Below are 21,419 nucleotides of genomic sequence, written 5' to 3' on the forward strand. Positions count from 1 at the left end.
GTCTTACGTACGAGTAATTACAAATTTCTTTGCATCCATATATAACTAACCTGTAACACATTGAATTTTCGAACAATGAAAAATGTTTCTACTATACTACTATCAAGAAGAGTCTGTTATTGCATTTCTTAATAACAAGTTATTACCAGTTTGCGCATTTAACATTTGATTGATACACATTAACATTGTGAATTTAAAAATGTTATGTTATGTTATGTTATATACTTTGAATGTACTAAAAGTTATGTTATATACTTTGAATGTACTAAAAGTTATGTTATATACTTTGAATGTACTAAAAGTTATGTTATATACTTTGAATGCACTAAATTCAGTTTGGATTGTGTGAGAAATTTGGAATTAATACTGACTGGATTTAAATTTGACCATAGCGGGATTTGTACTATTCTTGCATATAACAATAAGACTTTATTGCTAGTTTACGTTTTCAAGGTATTTGAATTGTTACTTTTCATAATAAATAGTTGCTGGTTTGTTTTTCTGTTATCTTTAACAGTTTAAGTAACCCTAAGACGTTACAATTACAAGTTATAAACCTTGTTCATGATAAGGGGCCTTTGATGATATGCATACATGAATTCGCGTTTAAACAGCCTCGGCCTATTATTGTGATTATCGCTAAAATTGAATTTATTCTCACGGTTCCTATGGCAATAATTTGTCCTGATTCCAACAATGACGACAAGAGTTTCAGAAACCAAATGAAATACAAGGTCACCGTTTATGCAACAACTTTTCAAAATATTTTGCTATGTATAGGCAATACAACCCCAACTACCGTGACACAATGCTTTATATTAAAGAACTTAGATCCTTTCTACAGCAACGCACATATGCAAAAACTTTTTCTTGACTCACTTAATACTCATAAAATACGTCTAACTGACAATTTTAAAAGCGTCCTAAATTCAAAGGCAAAGTTATTACAAATCTGTTATAAGTTTCAAGATCAGACTGATTCCAAGATTCCAGACCCTGTGAACATAATGTCAAATGAATTATCCAGTACATAACTATCTTTATGCCTGGTTCCTCAACTTTCACTTATGATTCCAGTGCGTTTATGACATGTTATTCTTTGCTTTCAGGGGAAAAAGAATAAATCATTCCTGAAACGTTTCTAAGCGGGGGTCATATAAAACGATTTATTCACGAATATACAACTAATGGAAGTAGAGAAATAGGAACCATGCCACGGTGCTGTCTTCAGCCTATCTAATTTTGCTGCATTTTCTACAGACTACCCCAAAATCAATTACAAACCGTCTTAAACACGAGTTAATCGGAAAAAACACAAGCTTATTGCAAATTTTTATGTAAATCCGAATTTCTTCAACATCGGCTATTCATTTTCCAACCATTTTGCCGAAGGTGCCAACAATTGTCTAAACTAAAATTACAAAATCTTTGCAAACAGCTTATGCATTGGATACATAAAACTATCATTGCGTAGGTATTAGATAGAGGTATTAAGCTATATGAACATCGGCGTAAAATTCTTTTTGGAAACTTAAGTTTCATTATGATACCTGATACATTTCAACATCCCTTCTATATTAAATAAAAAGCGCTGCTATAACATGATAACATGTGACCTTCTGATAAGATATGGTTCCCGTATGATAAAATTAATATGCATTTATGTCGAGTTTGATACTGCGGCTGTACCGCTTAAATCTGTTCGTTAGAATGACCGTAAAATACACGAAAGGTCATTATTTATCACCAAAAGACTATCTATGATACTGTACAACTCCATATGAATATATGTCATTCAATGTGAGTTTGAAGTTTTCCATTTGCAACATGTTGCGAAAATGACAAGTTCATTATATCATTTAGTTAATACAATGTAATTATTTTTGATCGCTTACAGAAGGATTGACATACAATTATTGGTGCCATAATCTGCTTATTTTAAGATTTAATAATATTTTGCTGACTAATTTACACCTTAGCATTTGCTTTGTTTTTCATGAGCCAAGAAGTAATCAAATCGTTCCTTTGAAATTTCATTTTCAACCACACATTTTATCTTCACGCTTTTGTGGAGTCCTTTATCAGGTGAGTAACACCTTTGTTATGTAAACCAATTTTACGTGGAATAATCCTCCCTTACGTTTGGCATCTATTCACTTATTAAGCAACAACCGTCTACAATCACATTCGCCAATGAAAAAATCGTGGCTGGCAGTTTATACCAACATGTGTTTAGTTTGGATTCCACTTGGAGAAAAAGTTAGCCCCTGTAAAAATCATTATATGTTTTAAATCATGTTAAACCATGCATAACTTACCTTTCAAGACTCATAAAGGTGAGTGTTGCTACTGAGCATATTGCTGAAACATTCTGGATGTAGTGGATCGCTTTACACAAAAACTCCCCAAAACGCCAGATATAGGAGAAGAAGGCTGCCAGCTGAAAGTATACACAATGTTATGTACCTTTAAAAAAAACATAAAAGTATATGAAGATAAATCATGGACCTGTGATTCTCTATTCACAAATAACTGATGAAAATTTGTTACAATTTCTTTAAGACAGGTACATAAACAAGGATTCTGAATCGTTGACGATGTAATACTGCATGTTAAGTAAGAGAGAATGGCATATCCAAAAGGAAGAAAACACCATTACTTTCGTTTGATACTAAAAGTCTACATTTTTCAGGAGTAAAACAGTTGCGTTTTATACAAACGGTGACTAAGAAATGTTTGAGAAGTCGTATGAAGTGTTAACTACTATTTTGTTATATTTAGAATGACTTGTTGATTGTTATGATTCTGTGAATTACTGTTCTCTTTTATTATTTTCATTGCGCTTTTTCCCCACTTTCATAACAAAACTGGATACATTGTGTTCTCTTAAACAGTACTGATACTGAATCAGCCCAAATGACTTGCTTTAAATTTGGGTTTACTAATTACGTAATATACACCTGGATACCCCTTAATTTAAATAATTTTGCGGATAAATGAAAGCGTTATCATTTAACATTACATCAAAACTGTTTACATTGACCAGACCTATCCATTTTATCAGGTGTCAAAGACATTTTATATCTCTCCATAATGTCATCGTGCTGATAGATGCCATTTCGTCTCGGATGAGTTTATTACGGAAATTAAGTGAAATTAACATGAAATTGTACACATTGGCTGCACGGAAAAGGCTTGTTAGCAAATAATTATGGTTTCATCACAGTAAGCCATAAAATTTTGTTGTTTCTTTTTTATTGTGTCCAATATTGGAAACGAAAACGAAACTTCTAGCTGGGCTACATGTCTGCTTGTTTAATTCCAGAAAGACATGGGCTTTTTCTGTCCACAACACATTCAAATAAGAGCCGTTATCAATAACAACGTATACAGCACGCTTTTACATCATTAATCGACAATACATTCGTCTGAAAACAAAACACAAGTATTAAATTGACTATTGACAACTATTAAATAGCAACAAACTAGCTGAGAAATAGAGAAAGCTTATAATAATCGAAATAACAGAGGCCATTTGATTTGATTCACATGTTCTAAGAGGGGATATGTTTGTCTTCTTTATAATTTCTTTGAACAGTCATAAGTCTCAGTTAGCTCAGAAGTTGCCATTAAAATCCACTGAATGATTGTATCTTTCATTGTTAATTTCAGCCATTTTTATTAATTGTAATTTTGATCCTTGTATAACTTAAAAACACTGTCATGTACCAAATACGTAAAAATCAAAAGCACTTTAGTTATATTCAAAATGTTCCTACTTCTTTAAAATGACATGCATTTACTAAATTTCTTTTATTTTAAGCAAAAACAATAATGACTATTGTACCTTAAGAATAGAATGAACAAAACACCACTTGCACTGAAGTCGACCTTCCGAAGCGAAGCACAAATTACAAAGGAACCATAAAGAATTACAATGAAAGAACATACAAATACCCATACTAATAAAATAACCGGGTACCGCCATGATAACAGTCTTTAGTGGATTTATATTCATTTAACGGATTAACAAACTCGCTCGCGCCCCCTGGGAATTATTAAAAGCACTGTCCATAAATATAAACTAGTTTATTTCTCATCATTTTTTTCTAACTAGCATAAACTTAAGGTAAATGAAAGTCTCAAAGATATACATATAAAAATGCATGCCCATAGTTCTAAAACTAGAACTCCAATAAAAATATTCTTACTGGTAAATAAGTAATATGTTCCCCCTTCTACACCAAGAGGAGAAACTTTCAGTTAATGTCCTAATCAAAAATTTTATTCAACTTTTATTGTAATTGTCCAGTAGTAGTATAGTAATTGTTTGTTTTGGCACACTTTTGACCCAACTTAATTTTAACCCTTGACCTAAACCGACCAATGCTGACCAATTTCAACAAATTTAAAACAAATTTTCATAGTACTTTATGAAAACCTATAGTAAAATATGATTAAACACTTCCACCAAATATTTGCCAAAATCCTGCCAAGTGGCAGCAATGTGGCAGTCGCTGCCAACTTGACAAACTTTTGGCAGAACGTTGGCAAACACAAATTCAACCAATCAAAAGCCTGCCATTTTTCTGCCAAGTGGCAGCAATGTGACAGTGTCTGCCAACTTGGCAAACTTTTGGCAAAACTTTGGCAAAACTTTGGCAGATTATATTTATTAATAAAATGTAATGTATTTGATCTTATTTTCAATTAGTAAGTATATTATTAGGGTACACATAGTAATTAAAACTTTAATTAAGCTTTTAATCCAAAAGTTTGTTTCCATCATAAGATACAGGTTCATCCGATATGTAGAATTTGATGTAACTATCCGTCAAAAGCGAAAATGTTACTTCTGTAGATTTTGAATCGTCATAAGGATGAATATCAATCACTGTCCCTTGTTTTAGATAAATTTTAATTTTTTTCTTATACATAGATATTAACTGATCAGTGTCAAAGTCCTCGGCTGTGATATTTACATTATCAGATATATTCAATAAAATAAAAGTTGGAATAATACTCAACCACCTAAATATAAAATGTGATATTGGGCTTTTAATCGGTTTATCCGGTTCACCTATGGGCCTGGCCCCCGTTAATAAAATATTAATATCTATTATATAAATTCCAGTTTTTTCGACTATAAACACACCCTTCAAAAGCACATCTTGTGCAATTAATTTATATTCTTGGTTTGTTTTTTATAAAATCTTTATAATCTACAATAAGTCCAGGTCTAAATTGAAATGCATTTAAATAGTTCAGACCGGTCATATTTCATATGTTGAATATATCCAGGCACCACCACGGTTAAAATACTTTTTCATTTTTATGTAATCATAAAAACTTTTATTATAGTATTCAAAGAGAAACACTTCATGTCTCACTTTTTCTATTTCTTTTTCCAATTCTTTTTCCAATTCTTCTTTTATTTTTTTGTCGTTCTTTTTAAGTTTAAGAATTATTTCAGCTAAATCATCAAGTCGTTTTGTTGTGGCAACTTCAGAAGCAGATAAATTGTCAACAGTATTCTTTGTTCTAGCTAATTGTGTTTCTTGTTTTAAGAAAACATTTTTTACTTTTGTAATTTCTTGGGTATTAGTGGGTAATTTCTCCGACATTAGCGGTTTTGCTTTAGTATTAGCAGTAATTACTTGGGTATTAGCAGTGATTGATTCTCTTGTTTATCCGATATTTTAACTACAGAGTCTAAATCATTTGTTATTTTTTTAATTTGATCATTAAATTCATCATTAAATTCATTAATATCTTTTTGTAATAAACCTTTAAGTTTACTTAACTCTTCGTACTTTATATTGTGATGTGCATCGACATTATTAATCATGTTTACAAGTTGTTTTCTCAAATTTTCTAGCTGATTATTAATTATGTTAATTGCTTCAGTATTAGCAGTAATTAACTCTCCTTGTTTAACTGATTTTTCAACTACAAAGTCCAGTTCATTTTTATGTTCTTCAACTTTAGCATTAAATTCATTAATATCATCTTGTAATTTTTTTGTTATATTACTTAAGTCTGCTTACTTTAAATTATGACGGTTGTCAACAATACTAATCCAATTTCGAATTTGTTTTTTAAAGTCATCTATTTTAGAATTAATTTCTTTTTTAAAGTCCTCTAATGCCGTATCATGGTCATCACCTCTTTGTGAAGCTGCCTTTTCCAGTTCAGATTTATATTCTGCAAGTTTATTTGAAATTAATTCTAATAAATCTTTATGCTTATTTTCAGTTTCAGTATTTAGTTTATTTATTTCTGTTCTGATTTCTAACTGATACTATTTTGTAACTTTTTCTCAGCTTCATAATCTTGTCTTTTAGTTCTTCATGTTTAATCATACTATCTTTTAATTCTTGAATTTGGGTGATAAAATGTTTAAATTAACTCGAAATACTTCTTTATGTTGTCATCTGTCAAATCAGATTTCTCTTCAAGTTCTTTAATAGAATCAACCATAGCTTTCATTTCTTCTTCAATTTTACCTTGTAATTGATTAATTAATAATGAATTCTTTTTAAAATCTGTTAATTCTTCATATTCTTTACTTCTTCTTCTAATGTCTGTTTTATAGATTTGATGTCTTCAAGATTATAGTCATCTATACACTTTGAACTTTTTTTAAACATAAATCGTCTTGAAACTGCATCGTTGGGTTTATCTGGATTTCCTAGGTTGATATTTCATTACCTCCCATATCTAATGCTCTGTTCATTGTGTTATCAAGTTCCTTATTTCTGTGAAGATACGATTCCGTTTCCTTTTTAAGCTTTTTGAATTGTTTTTTGAGTAGCATAATCACTTAATCAATATCAAATTTAACTTTACTTATACTGTCAGGTTCACTTATTTGTTTTACGTCATTAAAAACTCCCATTATATAATTATTATATATTACCAGTAAAGTTTTTTTTAAAAAACTTCCTTGGTTTGTCAATATATAAGAAATCATGTTTTTGATTTGTTACATTAGCAAAAGTATCAAGATCTATATTTTGTTCATTACAAATCCTATTATTTTCATTTTATCTGGATATTTAAATAAAATATAATGTGAACAGTTAATTCGAATATCTTTTGGTGTTTTATAGTAAGACTGACTTAAATAAATAACACAACAGTTTTGTGACGTCCTTGAATAAAGTATTTGTTATTTCATTTTGAACTTTTTTATCTTCACATACAAAATCATCAATTTTACTATTTTTGTTTTTCTGATTCAAGATTCTCACAGGTTCAATTTGGTTGGGATCAGCTGAATATTCAAGTATTTCATTTGGATCTACTTTAATTATTTTTGCAATTTGACTTAAGTTGTTAATTAAATCTTGATATTTAGATTGTTCTAAGTTTTTAGCATACAAGTATAATTTATCATAATATATAAGAGGTTTTCGAAGTATATGCATTAATGTATTTGTTTTTCCAGATCCAGAAGATCCACATATTAACATTCTAAAACATGAATCTGGCATAAAGGATAAATTGTTTTAAAGTTATTGGATTTATCATTTTTTTGTATCATAATTGGAATTTCCATTTATATTAATATTACATTATTTTACATTATTTTACAATATCTTACATTATCTTACATTATTTTACATTATTTTACATTATTTTACATTATCTTACATTATTTATAAATGCAATCAAAACTTAATGAAATGATAATAAGAAAAAAATTAGTCGGGCAAAAGATGAGAGATCTTAGAGAAGAAATAATGAGAGAAAAAAATAAGAAAAGCTACAAATCGGGATATGTATACTGAAATTTATAAGCCAATTACTGAAAAAATAGAAAGTCAAAAAGAACAATTATCAAGTCAGTTAAAAGCATTACCTGGAATAAAACAACAATTAGTGTTACTAGGTGATGAAATGAAAGACATACAAACATACCAGGGTGTACCACAACTATTCCAAGAACCGTCAATTACATGGTCTCCTGAAGATGTGGCGAGGGAATATAAAAAATACAGGGAAATAAACAAAGAACCTACTGAAAAAGAAATTAAAAAAGTACTGAAAGATTATGAAAGAGAACAAGCTTTAAAATCGGCTTCACCAATAGATTGGGGAGATGAATCTGTTGGACGGGTTTCTCAAGATGAACTTAAAAGATTAGAAGATTATGGAAGAAAAAAGATGGGAATAACTGAAACAACTGATGATACAACTAAAGATACATTGAAGAATCAGAAGAATTGGGAGGCAAGACCAAAGAATTACAGTTAATTTTAATAAATATATTGATTTAGGTCTTTAGATGAAAAACAATATTATACACCGCAAGAAGTGTTTGATTTTTTTTCACACTGAATCTAAAAATCCTGATGAAAAAATGACTAAGAAAGAAGTAGAGGATATTATAGAACAAGTATCGGATGAAATAAAAAAATTGGGTAATGAATCTGGTGCAATAACTAGAAAAACAAACAAAACAGATCTTGATTTAAAGCAAAAGGAAGCAATTATAGCCAAGAAGGAAAATTATAAAAAATATAGAAACGCAATCAACTATATTCTAGAAACAAAAAAATATACAGGAAAAGGAATAAGATATCATAACCCATATAAAGTTTCACCGAATGGACAATATGGTAATTTAATTATTAACTTAAATAAACTTTATAGTCAAAACAAATTAATTGCTAAGGATAAAATAACTGGAAAGGAAGTAATTAACACTAAAGTTGATGATGATTTAATTGATTTAATTAATAAAAGATATAACAATAATAAAAAGCATTCAATTCATTCAAGAAAAATATTTAAAGAATTAACAGAAAAGTCAGGATTACCTATCAATAAAAGATCTATGAAATTTAAAAAAGTAATTAGGGGACAAGGTTATGACGTTTGTCCATGTAATCCAAAAGAATTGGTTAATGACTTGGAGTTAATTTGTGGTTCAATTAATGCTGGAAATAATAACGAAGAACTAAAAAATGAAGGTATTAGAATAATTGATGAACTATTAAAAATGAAAACATTGTTACCAGAACAACATGAAATGTTTTATAAAAATTATTTTTCTTGAATTTAGTTTTAGTTAAAGTTTTAAAACTTTAGTTTTTAATTATATATAATGGAACAAAAAATAGTATTAAGTTCTGAAAACAGTTAAAGATAATAAAAATACTCCGAGTGATTTTACAATCAGATTTAGTCGTTCTTTAATTTTAGATAAAAATAAAACTTATGTTGTTGGTCTGGATAGTATTAACACTTTGACCTACTCTTGGCATAATATTAGTGATGAATATGACAATAAAAGAATTCGTTATCATAATGGTAAGGATTGGAAAGATATTATATTTACAAATGGTTCTTACAGTTACACAGATATTAATAATTATATTAGAGAAACATTAATAAGTAATGATGATTATGATTTGATAAATCAGAAATTGCTCCAATAAGTTTGGAATTTGATTTAAGTAGTTTTAAGATTTTGATTTCAATTACAGATAATTTTAAGTTGGATTTGGACATATCAAATTTTCATACATTGCTTGGATTTGAGAAAAAAATTAGACAAAACTGAATGGGGAACTAAAACACCAAATATAACTAACTCTGTGGATACAATTTACATTCATTGTGATCTTATTGAAATTCACTTGTTGATGGTTAATTTCAGTGATATTATCTATGCTTTAAGTACTGCAGATTTAACAAGAGCTTATCCATTTACAAAAGAACCACAAAGGTTGGATATTCTGAAATTAATAAATATATTATAAATTCAATTAGAATATATATTACAGATGTATTTGGTTAGAATAATTAATTTAATGAGGTTGAAACAAGTTTTACACTAATTTTAAAAGAAATTTGAAATTATAAATTTTAGTTTTATATAATGTACAAAAAAGTTTATGACAAAAATAAAGGAATATTTATTTATGTTGATGCTCACACAGGAGAAGAAATCATACACGGGACAGGTATCTTTGACACTTTAACGAAATTGCTTTCAAGCGGAGTTGCATCTTCAATTAGCACAGCTGGAAAAAAAGCTTTGGAAACAGCAGGAAAAGCAGCACTTGAAAGTGGAACAAAAAAGGTTGGAACAGAAGTTGGAAATTTAGCTGCAGCTAAAATTGTTGAAAAACTTAAAAAGAAACCTGCTCCGGCAGTTGGTAATTTAATTGCTAAGGAATTACAAGAAAAGAATAACAGTAAAAATAATAATAAAAATAATAATAAAAATAATGATAATGAGGAGAATATTCATATGAGAATAAATAGAATATTGTCAGGATCTGGGACTTTAGCTCGTGCTGGAACTTCAGCTCAACAAAAACGTATTAACAGATTAATTTATAAAAAATAAAATAAAAAATAAAATAAAAACTAAAATAAAAACTAGAATAAAAAAATAAAATAATATATAATATATACATGTTTAGAACAAAAGAATATTGCGAAAGATATGAATTAACTCCTATTCAATTAGATACAGCATTAATATCTGTCCTGGGAAATAATGTTAAACAACAAAAAAACGGATATCACTTTACAATTAATGATAGAAGTTCATATTTTGATTGGTTTAATGGTTATTTTGAAGTAAGTTTTACGTAAATAAACTTGCTAATGGTAATTAATTATGATGTTGGAGATCAAATTGCTCTAATTAATAATGCAGCTTCATTAATTGATCAGTTAGTGGTTAAACAAAATGGAAAAATTGTATATGATTGTAATAATTTATACAAAGTAATAAATGTAAAGAGTTTGGTTGAACTATCTGAGGATTATGCAAAATCAACTGGAACAAATGAGTTTATTTATTTAGATACTAACGCTAGCACTGAACTCAGAAACTGGATATAATTCGGGGTTTGCTTCTAGGAAGTTATTAATCCAGGGTGGTAATGGGGTAAATGCTAAAATTCCATTAAATAATTATTCATTTTTTCAGGGTTTAGAAACTAATATTTTACCTCCAAGTCAAATTCAAATAACACTGCAGCTGACAGATGATGATGAATTAATTTTTAGAGCTAATGCTGCTGATCAGGTAGAGTAATTGTAACAAAATTAATTCTATGGTTCCACGTTTAATTTTCAATGAATTTGGGTTTGATCTAATTACTACTGAAAGATTTACAAAAGCAAGATGGTCATACCTACGGGAAATGGTGACGCAATCAACTGACACACAACAAACTAATATAACCTTTAGAATAACGGCTGGTGTAACAAAACCACAACATGTATTTGTTTATTTACAACGACCTGATAAAAGTAATTCACAAGAACATAATCCACATTTATTAGATACATTTAAAATTAATGCAGCAAATGAAATTGCACTTTGAGCTCTTGTCGTCTTGAGTTGGTAATGGTGTTTTTTTATCCAGAAACAGAATACACAAGTATATCAAGAATATATGATTGATGTAATTAATTATTATTATAAACAAAATAACAAAACTATGGAAGTCTCTTAATAGATCAAATTTTCAAAGTTTGTTTGGATTTATTCATTTTAACTTGGAATATAAAAAGGAAGTAACTACAGAAGATCCTAAGCATATTACATTAACAGCTAAATTAAATATTCCACCAGCAGCTAATATTCGTGTTTACGCATTTGTATTATATGAGGAAACAGTTGAAATAAATACTATTGGAAATGAACTTGCTATTGTTTAAATAAAATAAATATAATTAAAATAAAATATAAAGTATAAAAATGTCATCAATTATATTGAATATAAAATTAACCTTACAGATGGACAAAAGAAAAATTAGCACAAGCTTATAATATAAAATTCCACATACTTTTAGATTAAAACATGAACAATTACATGGAAACTTCCTTTACTTTTAACAAAAACACAAATTAATCAATTAAAAAAGCTGTTGCAAATAAAGAAGGATTAGAAATTACAATTTCAAGAAACAAATGTCCAGTCAAGGTCAAAATGGTGGATTTTAGGAGCTTTGGTGGTTTGTTAGGAAAAACAATTCTTCCAATGGCAGCAAAAATAGCTCCAAAATATTAGCCCCTCTAGGCATCGGCGCTTTGTCTGGGCTGGCCAGTACTGGTGTTAGTAAAATACTTGGAAATGGTATGATTTCAGTAGCTAATGATAAGAGAAATATGATATCACCATATCTTACACCTAATCAAAGGAAACAATTAGTAGGATCTGGAGTGATTAAATTAACACAAAAACAAAAACAAGACGGTGGGTTTTTAGGTATGTTGGCTGCTAGTCTAGGAATACCTTTGATTACATCTTTGTTGAGTGGAAAAGGATTACAGATTGATTCACAACGGAGACCTTACAGAAGAATTCCTATAGTAAAAAAAAAAAATAAAATTTATAAAAAAACCAATATCTAACTTTGAAATAGAACAATGGGTAAAACAATTAAAAATTAAAAACTTTAGGGGTGTATTTAGTAGAAATAATTTACTAAAATTAAAAATAAATGATGAGTGTGGAATAATCAATTTAGATGCCTCTTTTGGACCTGGAACACATTGGGTTTGTTATTTAAATAATATGTACTTTGATCCATTTGGACTTCCTCCACCAAAAGAAGTAATTAAGTATATACCAAATGTAAAATACAACAATGTTCAATATCAAGACAAAACAAGTATGCTTTGTGGATATTATTGTTTATTTTTTATTAAAATGTTACAAGATAAAGTACCGTTGTATGATTTATTGTATAAAATACTAAAAATTCATAATCAAAGAGTAAATGAACAAACTATTATAAATTATTTTAATAAAAAAGGACATTTATTTAACTGGAATAATTAATATAATGGGAATATTCAATAATATAAATGAAAAAGTAAATAAAATAGAAAAACAAATAGAAAAACAAATAATAAGAAAACCTCCATTGTTTTTAACATGTTATACCCAAGATACCGATGGTGGATTATTTCAATGGAAAACTGTAAATGCTAGTCCTGGTTTAGTTCAAATGGTAATAATGTAACAATTAATTTTAATTGCATTTTATTATTCTTGTTGATGCAATAAATTAGATAAAGGAGAAGCTAAATTACAATTAAAAAATAAAGAAAAGTAATTCTTCAAAGTTATCATGTAAAAAATAACAGAAAAAATGAATTATTTCTATTAATTATGCTATAAATTTAAAATAAATGATGTTATTTATATTAATTCTTTAAACGTTAAAAATATTCAGTTAACAATTTATGGTTCTATAATTTAATAAAAACTTTAATAAAAACTTTAATAAAAACTTTAATAAAAACTTTAATTAATTTAAGAATAAGCTAATGTATCAATACCATTATCAAGAATATATCTTTTATCATCATAACATGATAAAGATGTTTTATTTATAACATAACTGGAAGAGTTGTGTTTATCAGAACGAATAACTTTAAAGTAGTGATTACTTTGGGTTGAATTAAACAAAGTATCTTTATAATTTTTATGAACTATTGTTTTCTTAACAACAGTTTTTTAATTCCTTTACATTTTTTTAATGTTAACTTCGTTTTTTATAATAAGAATACATTTTACTTCTTAATCCGACAAATTCAACAATGGGAATGCCGGCAGCTTCATCTTTAAATTTTCCAATTACTTTTTTATTATTATCAAAATAAAATTTTGAGTTGTTATCGTAATCACTATTATCAAATAAATCTTTGTCCTTATAAAAATCCTCATATGCATCTTTGGTTTTAATTTCATAACATAATGAATCAGTGTCAGTAAACAATAATTTACAATTACCTTCGTACTTTTCTTTAATGTAATTATAATGAAAATCATACATTAAATATTTTGATAAATCTAGAATGCACATTCCAACATAACAAGGTCTGTTTAATAACAAACTTTCTTTTATTCTATGAATACCAAATAGGTTAGAGTTAAACATCGTTGAACTAACAAATGAAGGTTTGGCTATGTATTTTAATAAAATATTTCTTCATGAGTTAATTTAATATTAACCCTCTTGCGTAAATTCTCCATCGTCTTACCGAATACAGAGTTGTTCATTAACTTAAAAAAGTCCTTTTCAAATGAATTTTTTGCTTTAGATCTTTTTTGAGTATTAAAATCAATATACTTTTTTAACCAAGGACTTTCGTTCAAAAGTTAATATTTTATGTATTTTTGTTACTTTTAACCCTAATTGTGTATATAGTTCAAGATTTTTATAATTGAACTACATAATTTTGTTTTTTCATTAAAGTTGGAACCAACTTCTTTACATTACTTTTTCCTATTTCAAATTCTGTTTTAATATTTTTACTATAATCAGAAAGCCATTGATCTGGTATTTTAATTTTTTCAGGAGCTAAAGGATAATCATTGTGGGTTTTATGTAATTCTTTTGGATATTCAAGATCACATTCAACATAAAGTTAGTTTTACCTTTTGCAATTAAATTTCTTTAAATTGTTTTTTCGGATATAAATTTAAAGTTTCCAGAGGGTAAAGGTTGACACATAGCCCAACCGTAAAGGTTATTGGCGTCGAGGTACATAATGTATTTGCTTTCTTCTTTTGAATTATAATCCTTCATATATTTATGTTTGCTTTACTGTATCTGTTTGAAATATAACTTATTCCTCCTCTCAGTCCCTTTTCAATAAAAAGATACATATCATATCAGTTATTAAATCTAACTTAATTCCAGTCATTTTTAACATTGATCCCAAGCTAAACAGGACTACTAAAATAATGACAAGGATCTAATTGTAGTACTCTAAACATAATTTTCTAAAATTTTCGAATACATCAGCTAAAAGTAATACGTCAGTTTTTAAATATAGATTATGATATTCTCCCATTGTTTTAATTTTAAATTTATTCCAGATATTTTTAGCATGTTCATATTCGTTGTCAGATATGTGTGTTTCATTTAAAATTGAATAAAACTCTTCTTTAGAAGGTAATTCTGTTTCTTTGAATTTTTTAAATGAATCCATGTAATCATATGGATAAACACCTTTTGTTTTTAATAAATTAATGCTTTCACAATCAAATTCTTGAGATAAATATTTAAATTCTGGAATATTTTTACTAAGGTTATCCAATGATTGAGACATAAATTGAAATGAATCAATAAAGACCAAGTCAGAATCATAATGCCATATATCTTTCAATATTGTTAGGAATAACATTAATTTCTTTTTTAAATTTCCCTATTTGTTGCTATAATAAATGACCGTCATAACCTCTTAAATTATGATAAATAACAGGAATTTTATGTGTTAGTTTAAAATTAATATTACATTCTGAGTGAGCACTTCCTCTGAATTTTCCTGTTATATGACAATGATCTCTTACTTTGATTGAATCTTCTATATATTCTTTTTCACAGATATGACAAAACTTTTGTTTTTTAAATTCACTTTCATCTTTTTTAGACATTCTTAGTTCTTTGTTAAAGTTAACACTAAATATTTCTTTACATTATTCCTCTTCCTCAAGCATTTTTTCAATAAACTTATAAACTGCATTAGGACCTCTATAAATCTGGGTTGGTTTAGTATATTTATCGCCATAACAACAAACAACTTTATAGCCGTAACCACAATCTATATGATTTTGATATGGTTCAGTAAATGAAGATTCAGTTGATGGTAAAGCAGTTAAAACTTTTTTAGTTATTGATTCAAATCAGCATAAATTACAAAAGGTACTGCTAAACCTTTATGATAATTTTTAAATTGTACTTTACTTCCCTCTTTTGGCATTTTTACACCTTGGGTACCATTAATAGCTAAACAATTTGGAATATGTTCATTTAATATTCTTTCTTGAGTAAAATGTTGTAAGCAACTTTTACAAAAATGTTTCTTGTTTGTATTTTTTGTTTTGTTATTCATTAATCTATTAAAGTCTTTTATCCAAACATAATGTTGGACTACAGTTCTTGAGGGTTTACAGTCATCATCAGTTATTTTATCATTTATTTTATCATTTATTTTATCATTAGTAATTAGCAACATGTCACAGTGTTCTTCGTATTGATATTTTGATATGTACAATGGATAAATACTTTTTTCTTCATAACCAAATATATTAAATGATATTTCATTTAAAACTTCTTTTTAGGTATTTGATTTAATGTAACAGGAAATTTAATTCCAGTATAATCAAGATCGTTTATGTTTTTTATATTTTGAAATATTTTGAGGATTTTTTTCACAGGAAATTTGTAAGCAAAATGACACCATCTAAAACATTTGTTATCATCATTCTTTATATTTATTAATCCTTTCATTGGATGTTGTAATTGGTTTTGGTTTAATTCTAAATAACTTGAAGCGCCAATGGACTATACTTATATCTATTTTTATAATGAGCATCACTGACTCTATTCTCCAACCACTTCCTTCAGAAATCCATTACCAATTCTATTTATTATTTCATCAAAAGTTTTGATGTAAAGTTTTTTTTATTTCGTTTGTGTTATAATTTCTAAAGCCTTTGATTGAAAATAAGTGATTTATATTATTGTATCAGTTTTACCCATTTTTGCAAAAGTTTTTTTTAAAAACAACGTTTATTTTTATTACCTTTTAAAGTTTTAAGTTCAGATTTAAGTATTTCATAAGGGGTCGTTTAAGTTAAATATAATTGATTCTTTGGATCTTGTTTATGTAATTTTAATTTCAAATTTCTTATAATATTGTTTTGTAGATCTCTCAAATTTCCCATCTATATATTATATTTAAAAAAAAATCACAAAGGGAAAAAAAAGGATTAAAAAAATAATTAAAAAAAAATAATTAAAAATAATAAAATAAATAAAGTTTTAAATTATTTTTAAGATGAATTAAAATATTTAAATTTATATCTTTTTCCGCTGTTTTTGATATCCACTTTTACTTGGTTTTTCCTTTGCAGCACATTGTTATTAACCCTAAAATTAATATTAAGGTTCTTTGGATGCTGCATAAGTGCTTTTATATGTTTTTTCTTCATTAGTGTCCCCAATCGGTTGCAATAATTTTTTTTAGGATTGTTTCGAATTTTATTTTGGTCTGGACAATCACATAATCTTTCAGCATTTTCTTTTTCCCAGTTAATTGGGAACAACCGCAGTTCCATTCAAATAAATTATTTTTTAAAAGATAAGGATCTACAACTTTTTGTAATTTATCAATGACATGATTTTTTATATTCATCGCTAACTATTTGATTAAGTTTTGATTTTTTTAACATTTCTTCTTTTAAGAACTTTTTTTATAAATTTTTGTCTGGATTCATTATTTCTCCTAAAGTGCTAGATAATTTTGGTATAATCATTCTATCTCCCTTTTCTATTAACCATCTATATTTTTACTTATAGAAAAAATTCAAAAAAAGCATGTAAAATTTAATACACCCTCTTCTTTTTTTTTTACTTTTATATCCGTTAAGTTTAAATTTCCCTTCATGTGCATTTCAAGAGGTGTTAAATATTTTTTTTTTTCTGCATTTCTAATAGTATTGTAAAAATATCCTGAATAACTTTTTTTGGTCTTCTTTATTTACTTTTCCAATCCGTGCTTTTGTTATAAGTTGTTTATTTTGTGATGATGTGATTTTAAAATAAATTTCTTGTCGTCAAGTTTTAGTCTGTTATTAAATATGGTAATTACTGATGGAACAGCGCCAGCAACTGCTAAAAATTTATAGGAATAGCTGGAACAAGTACTAATGAAAGCTGAGCAACCAAAAATCCTGCTGTAATATATAATCCAGTATTTACTCCTCCCACAAAATTTATAACTTTTTCTGTAAGCAGCAGCTATTTTAGTTAAGTGAATAATTAATTGATCTATTGTTTCTATTCCATTATTTATTAGAATTAGATTTTTATTGCTCATTTATATAATTAAACTTTTTATTTCTAAATTAAATTTGTTCAAGATCGCTAAATGGTACCCAACTATTAAATTTTTCACTATAACCTTTCCATTTTACTAAAGCTTGTTTTTTCTTATAGTCTCGTCTATAACTTTTTCTATTCTAAAACTTCTTTTTGTAGTGGGTAAAAGTTCTTGTTCATAAAATGAACCCTTTGGAATTATTTCATCATTTAAATCTTTAATAATGTATGTTCTGGGATTTGTATTATTAATTTTATAAATTATAAATATTTCCTCTGTCCAGTTTGGTGTATATCCTTTTTAAAAATGTCTTTTAAGTTTGTTTAAAGCGAACTCGATCCCCAAATTTTTTAAAATTTTGCTTTGCTCTTTGGTATCTTTAAATCCCCATATAAATTAAAGTAAACAGTACTTTATTTAAGTTTTTACTAGCTTCGGTTGGTTGGTTCATTTTTATACTAGAATGTTTTGTTTTTTTTTATATTTATCAACCATATCCTGCAAATTATCAAATAAGTATAAGTATTATTTGCTGTAAAATATTTCCACATTATTCTTTTAAACTTCTTTAATCTTTCTATTACTACAGCCTTTCCTTCATTATATGTATGATACATATTAATTTTATTTTTATTCAAAAATGATTTCAAACTTTTTATTATAAAATTCTTTTCCTTCATCTACCCATAAAATTTTTTTGGAATCCTTTTCAGTCTTCGGGGACTTTTTTCCCCGAATTCTATCTTCAGAAATTATTTTTTCAAATGCTTCAGTAACAGATTCTCCCGTTTTATTCTTTAATGGATAACCAAGCATATTTACTAAATATATCAAAAACGGTTAAAAAAGTACTTTACTCCCTTTTTTATTTTTGGAAAAAGCTTGCATGTCAACTAAATTTAGCTGACCAAGTATCATCAATATCATTAACTATCACTCTTCGTTCCTAAATTTTCTTTTAATTGGTTTGTGTAATTCTTCTGCTAATTCATCGCTCCAGCGGTTGCTTGTTGCAGTGATTTTCGGGGGTATACTCTACCCCCCTTTTCCGTTTTTTGACTTTTGTTTTTGTCCAAGACCAAGTGTGTATTTTGTTTTAATTATAGGTTTTACAACTAAATGTTTTGCAATCTTTTCTCCAAAATTTTTTTTGATTTAGTTTTTTTAAATTGGAAAGCATTTGTTTATCACATGTACCTTTTTACATCATGTTATAGCAAAAATCATGGTCCATACTCTGCATCCAGTTCATTTTACAGGGGGTCCCATTATCTAGGGGATTTCCTGGCCCACAATAATTATATCTGGAAGTGTTTAAACCTTTCTTAGGTAACAAAGGTAACATTGCTTTATGGTATCTAATTTACCTCCAGTTTTGTTTTTAACGAATTTTGATTTCGTTTTTTCCGCAAGATTACATTTTGCTTTATCATTAGCCTCCCGTTTTTTGCTGTAACAAGTGGGGTTTACATTATCAGTAAATCTTCTTTCTTTCAAACAATATATTTTTTTTTGTAAAAATCATCTATATCATATGTATTTAAAATTTTAAATTTAAAACTTTTAAATTTGGGTTTTTAAACCTGTGGATTTTAAATTGTCCGGCATTGGTCGTCTGGACCGGGGGTCAAAAGGTTAAGTGGGGGGTTTAAAATGCAAAAAACAAACAATTACTATACTACTTCCAGTATTTCAAAACTTTCCGAATACGATATTTAACTTCAAAATAGGCAAACCAAGATATGTATTTTAGAGACGGTACCTACCCAAGAAAAGCAAAAGGGGACAACTCTGAATTGACCAAAAACTGAAGCCAACATAAAACATTGGTCAAAAGTGAAAGAAAAATCAGATAGGTCCCTTTTCCAACAATTTAACAGGCAGACAAAATATGACCTACATTTTTTAAATCCCTTTGTATTCAGTATACAATATGCACGCTTTTCTCATGACTTACACTGACAGTTAATCTGTAAGTTGTAATGAGGCCCTGATAGAAAGTTTAAAGTAATGCACGAAGATAATATAGAATAATGCATAATTTCCTTTAAAGAACATTTACGACTTTAAGAAACATTATTGAGTTTTGATCTTTTAGCCAAAGCTATATATTGTTCTCAATGGTAATACATTGGTTTACACAACATTTATATATTAAATGTATATATCCAACAATGAGAACTAAAGAAAAAAGGTAAACTGGTTTAACGTGTGTGTAACAAAGTAGCTAGATTGCATATATTTATCAATTCAATGAAACATTTTGAACATGTTTCCCATGCTTTAGTCATTTTGAAGAATTTCTCTTACTATTCAGGAGTTCTCTGCTTCAAATTATGTAACATAAAAAATTCATTGTCATCAAATTGAATTACAATGTCTTAAGGTAGTGGTTGTAATTGCAACATTTTAAGGTAGCTGATAGGTAATGACTATATGTAATATATTTTAAGCAATTCAACATTCTCTGGATGGAACTAGTACGATCATTTGCTTTCCTTGAAAAACATATAAATGCCGAAAAAGCATATGGAGATTAGTTTATTTGATGATTTTCGTTACAGGTCAACTACCTTTAACAAACTATAAGGTGTTTTATATATTATTGTAAACAAAGTAATCGGGTAACTTCAGATATCAACCAACATTAATTTACAACTTAAACGGTTTACACAACTTGAAAAAAAGGTTTTTGTTGGGGCCTCTCATTTACAATTATATCAGCAATTATAACCTGAACTGAGTGCATTCACGGGTGGAAAATATTGATGGCAAAATGGTGTAGGGGTTTGTTTACATTATAAAATCTTTAATAACTTCTTTCAGGTAAATTTTTGTATGGTTTTGGTAAGCTTATTATAAAGAGCATGTCATTCTCTTTCACTCAGAACTTTTTCAAGCGGTTCAGACTCTTGGCTAGTCTTGGAATTTGACTTTATTAAAAGACAAAAGGAAGTTCAGTATAGGCTTTTTCAAAATTTTGAAAGTAGAGTAAACTTACAATATACTCTATTGAATTTATTTAGCTGTGGAAACTTTTGATATAGACTATAATTGGGGAAATCCTAAAATCATTGAAAAACGGTCAATACAAGAGTTGTCCATTTTGCTTCAGATATTTTGAGAAAGTCATTTTTTAGATATCAAATATTTCTATTTTACATGGGGAAGAGGAAAACCATATATATATTTGGTAAATAGGTGCAGTTAACTATCATTTCACTCTGAAAAAAATCTGTAAAGATGAATTTGAATTTTTTAGGTACCATCTCTATACTGTATTTACAAGAGTTATTTTTAGAATTGTGGGAAAGTCAGTCAACATAAGTATCGTCATATGTTATGCAGAACTGATCAAGCAGTGATAAGTTTTTAACAAAGCTGAAAGAAATGTTCAAAAGCATGTTTGTTGGGAACTATCAAGAATGAAAAGACTTGTATATATTACTGTGTCATAACTCCTCCTCAGATAATCTATATGAAGATCCTTTGGAGGCATACAATGAAACCAAGCAAAATAATAGTAGACTTGGTTTGCTTGAAT

At 27.7% G+C, this 21,419-nt stretch overlaps 1 protein-coding gene across 1 annotated transcript in view; it reads right to left on the bottom strand.

Moving 5' to 3' along the window:
• LOC123525173 (allatostatin-A receptor-like) overlaps nt 1-21,419 on the bottom strand; it is a 138,230-nt gene that overhangs the window by 15,395 nt on the left and 101,416 nt on the right. The window contains exon 2 of the mRNA XM_045304013.2: nt 2,319-2,440. Within this exon, the coding sequence (XP_045159948.1) occupies nt 2,319-2,440 (122 nt within the window). The remainder of the gene's footprint in view (nt 1-2,318; nt 2,441-21,419) is intronic.

This window comes from Mercenaria mercenaria, chromosome 3 (assembly GCF_021730395.1).
Source record: "Mercenaria mercenaria strain notata chromosome 3, MADL_Memer_1, whole genome shotgun sequence".
Lineage (NCBI taxonomy): Eukaryota > Metazoa > Mollusca > Bivalvia > Venerida > Veneridae > Mercenaria > Mercenaria mercenaria.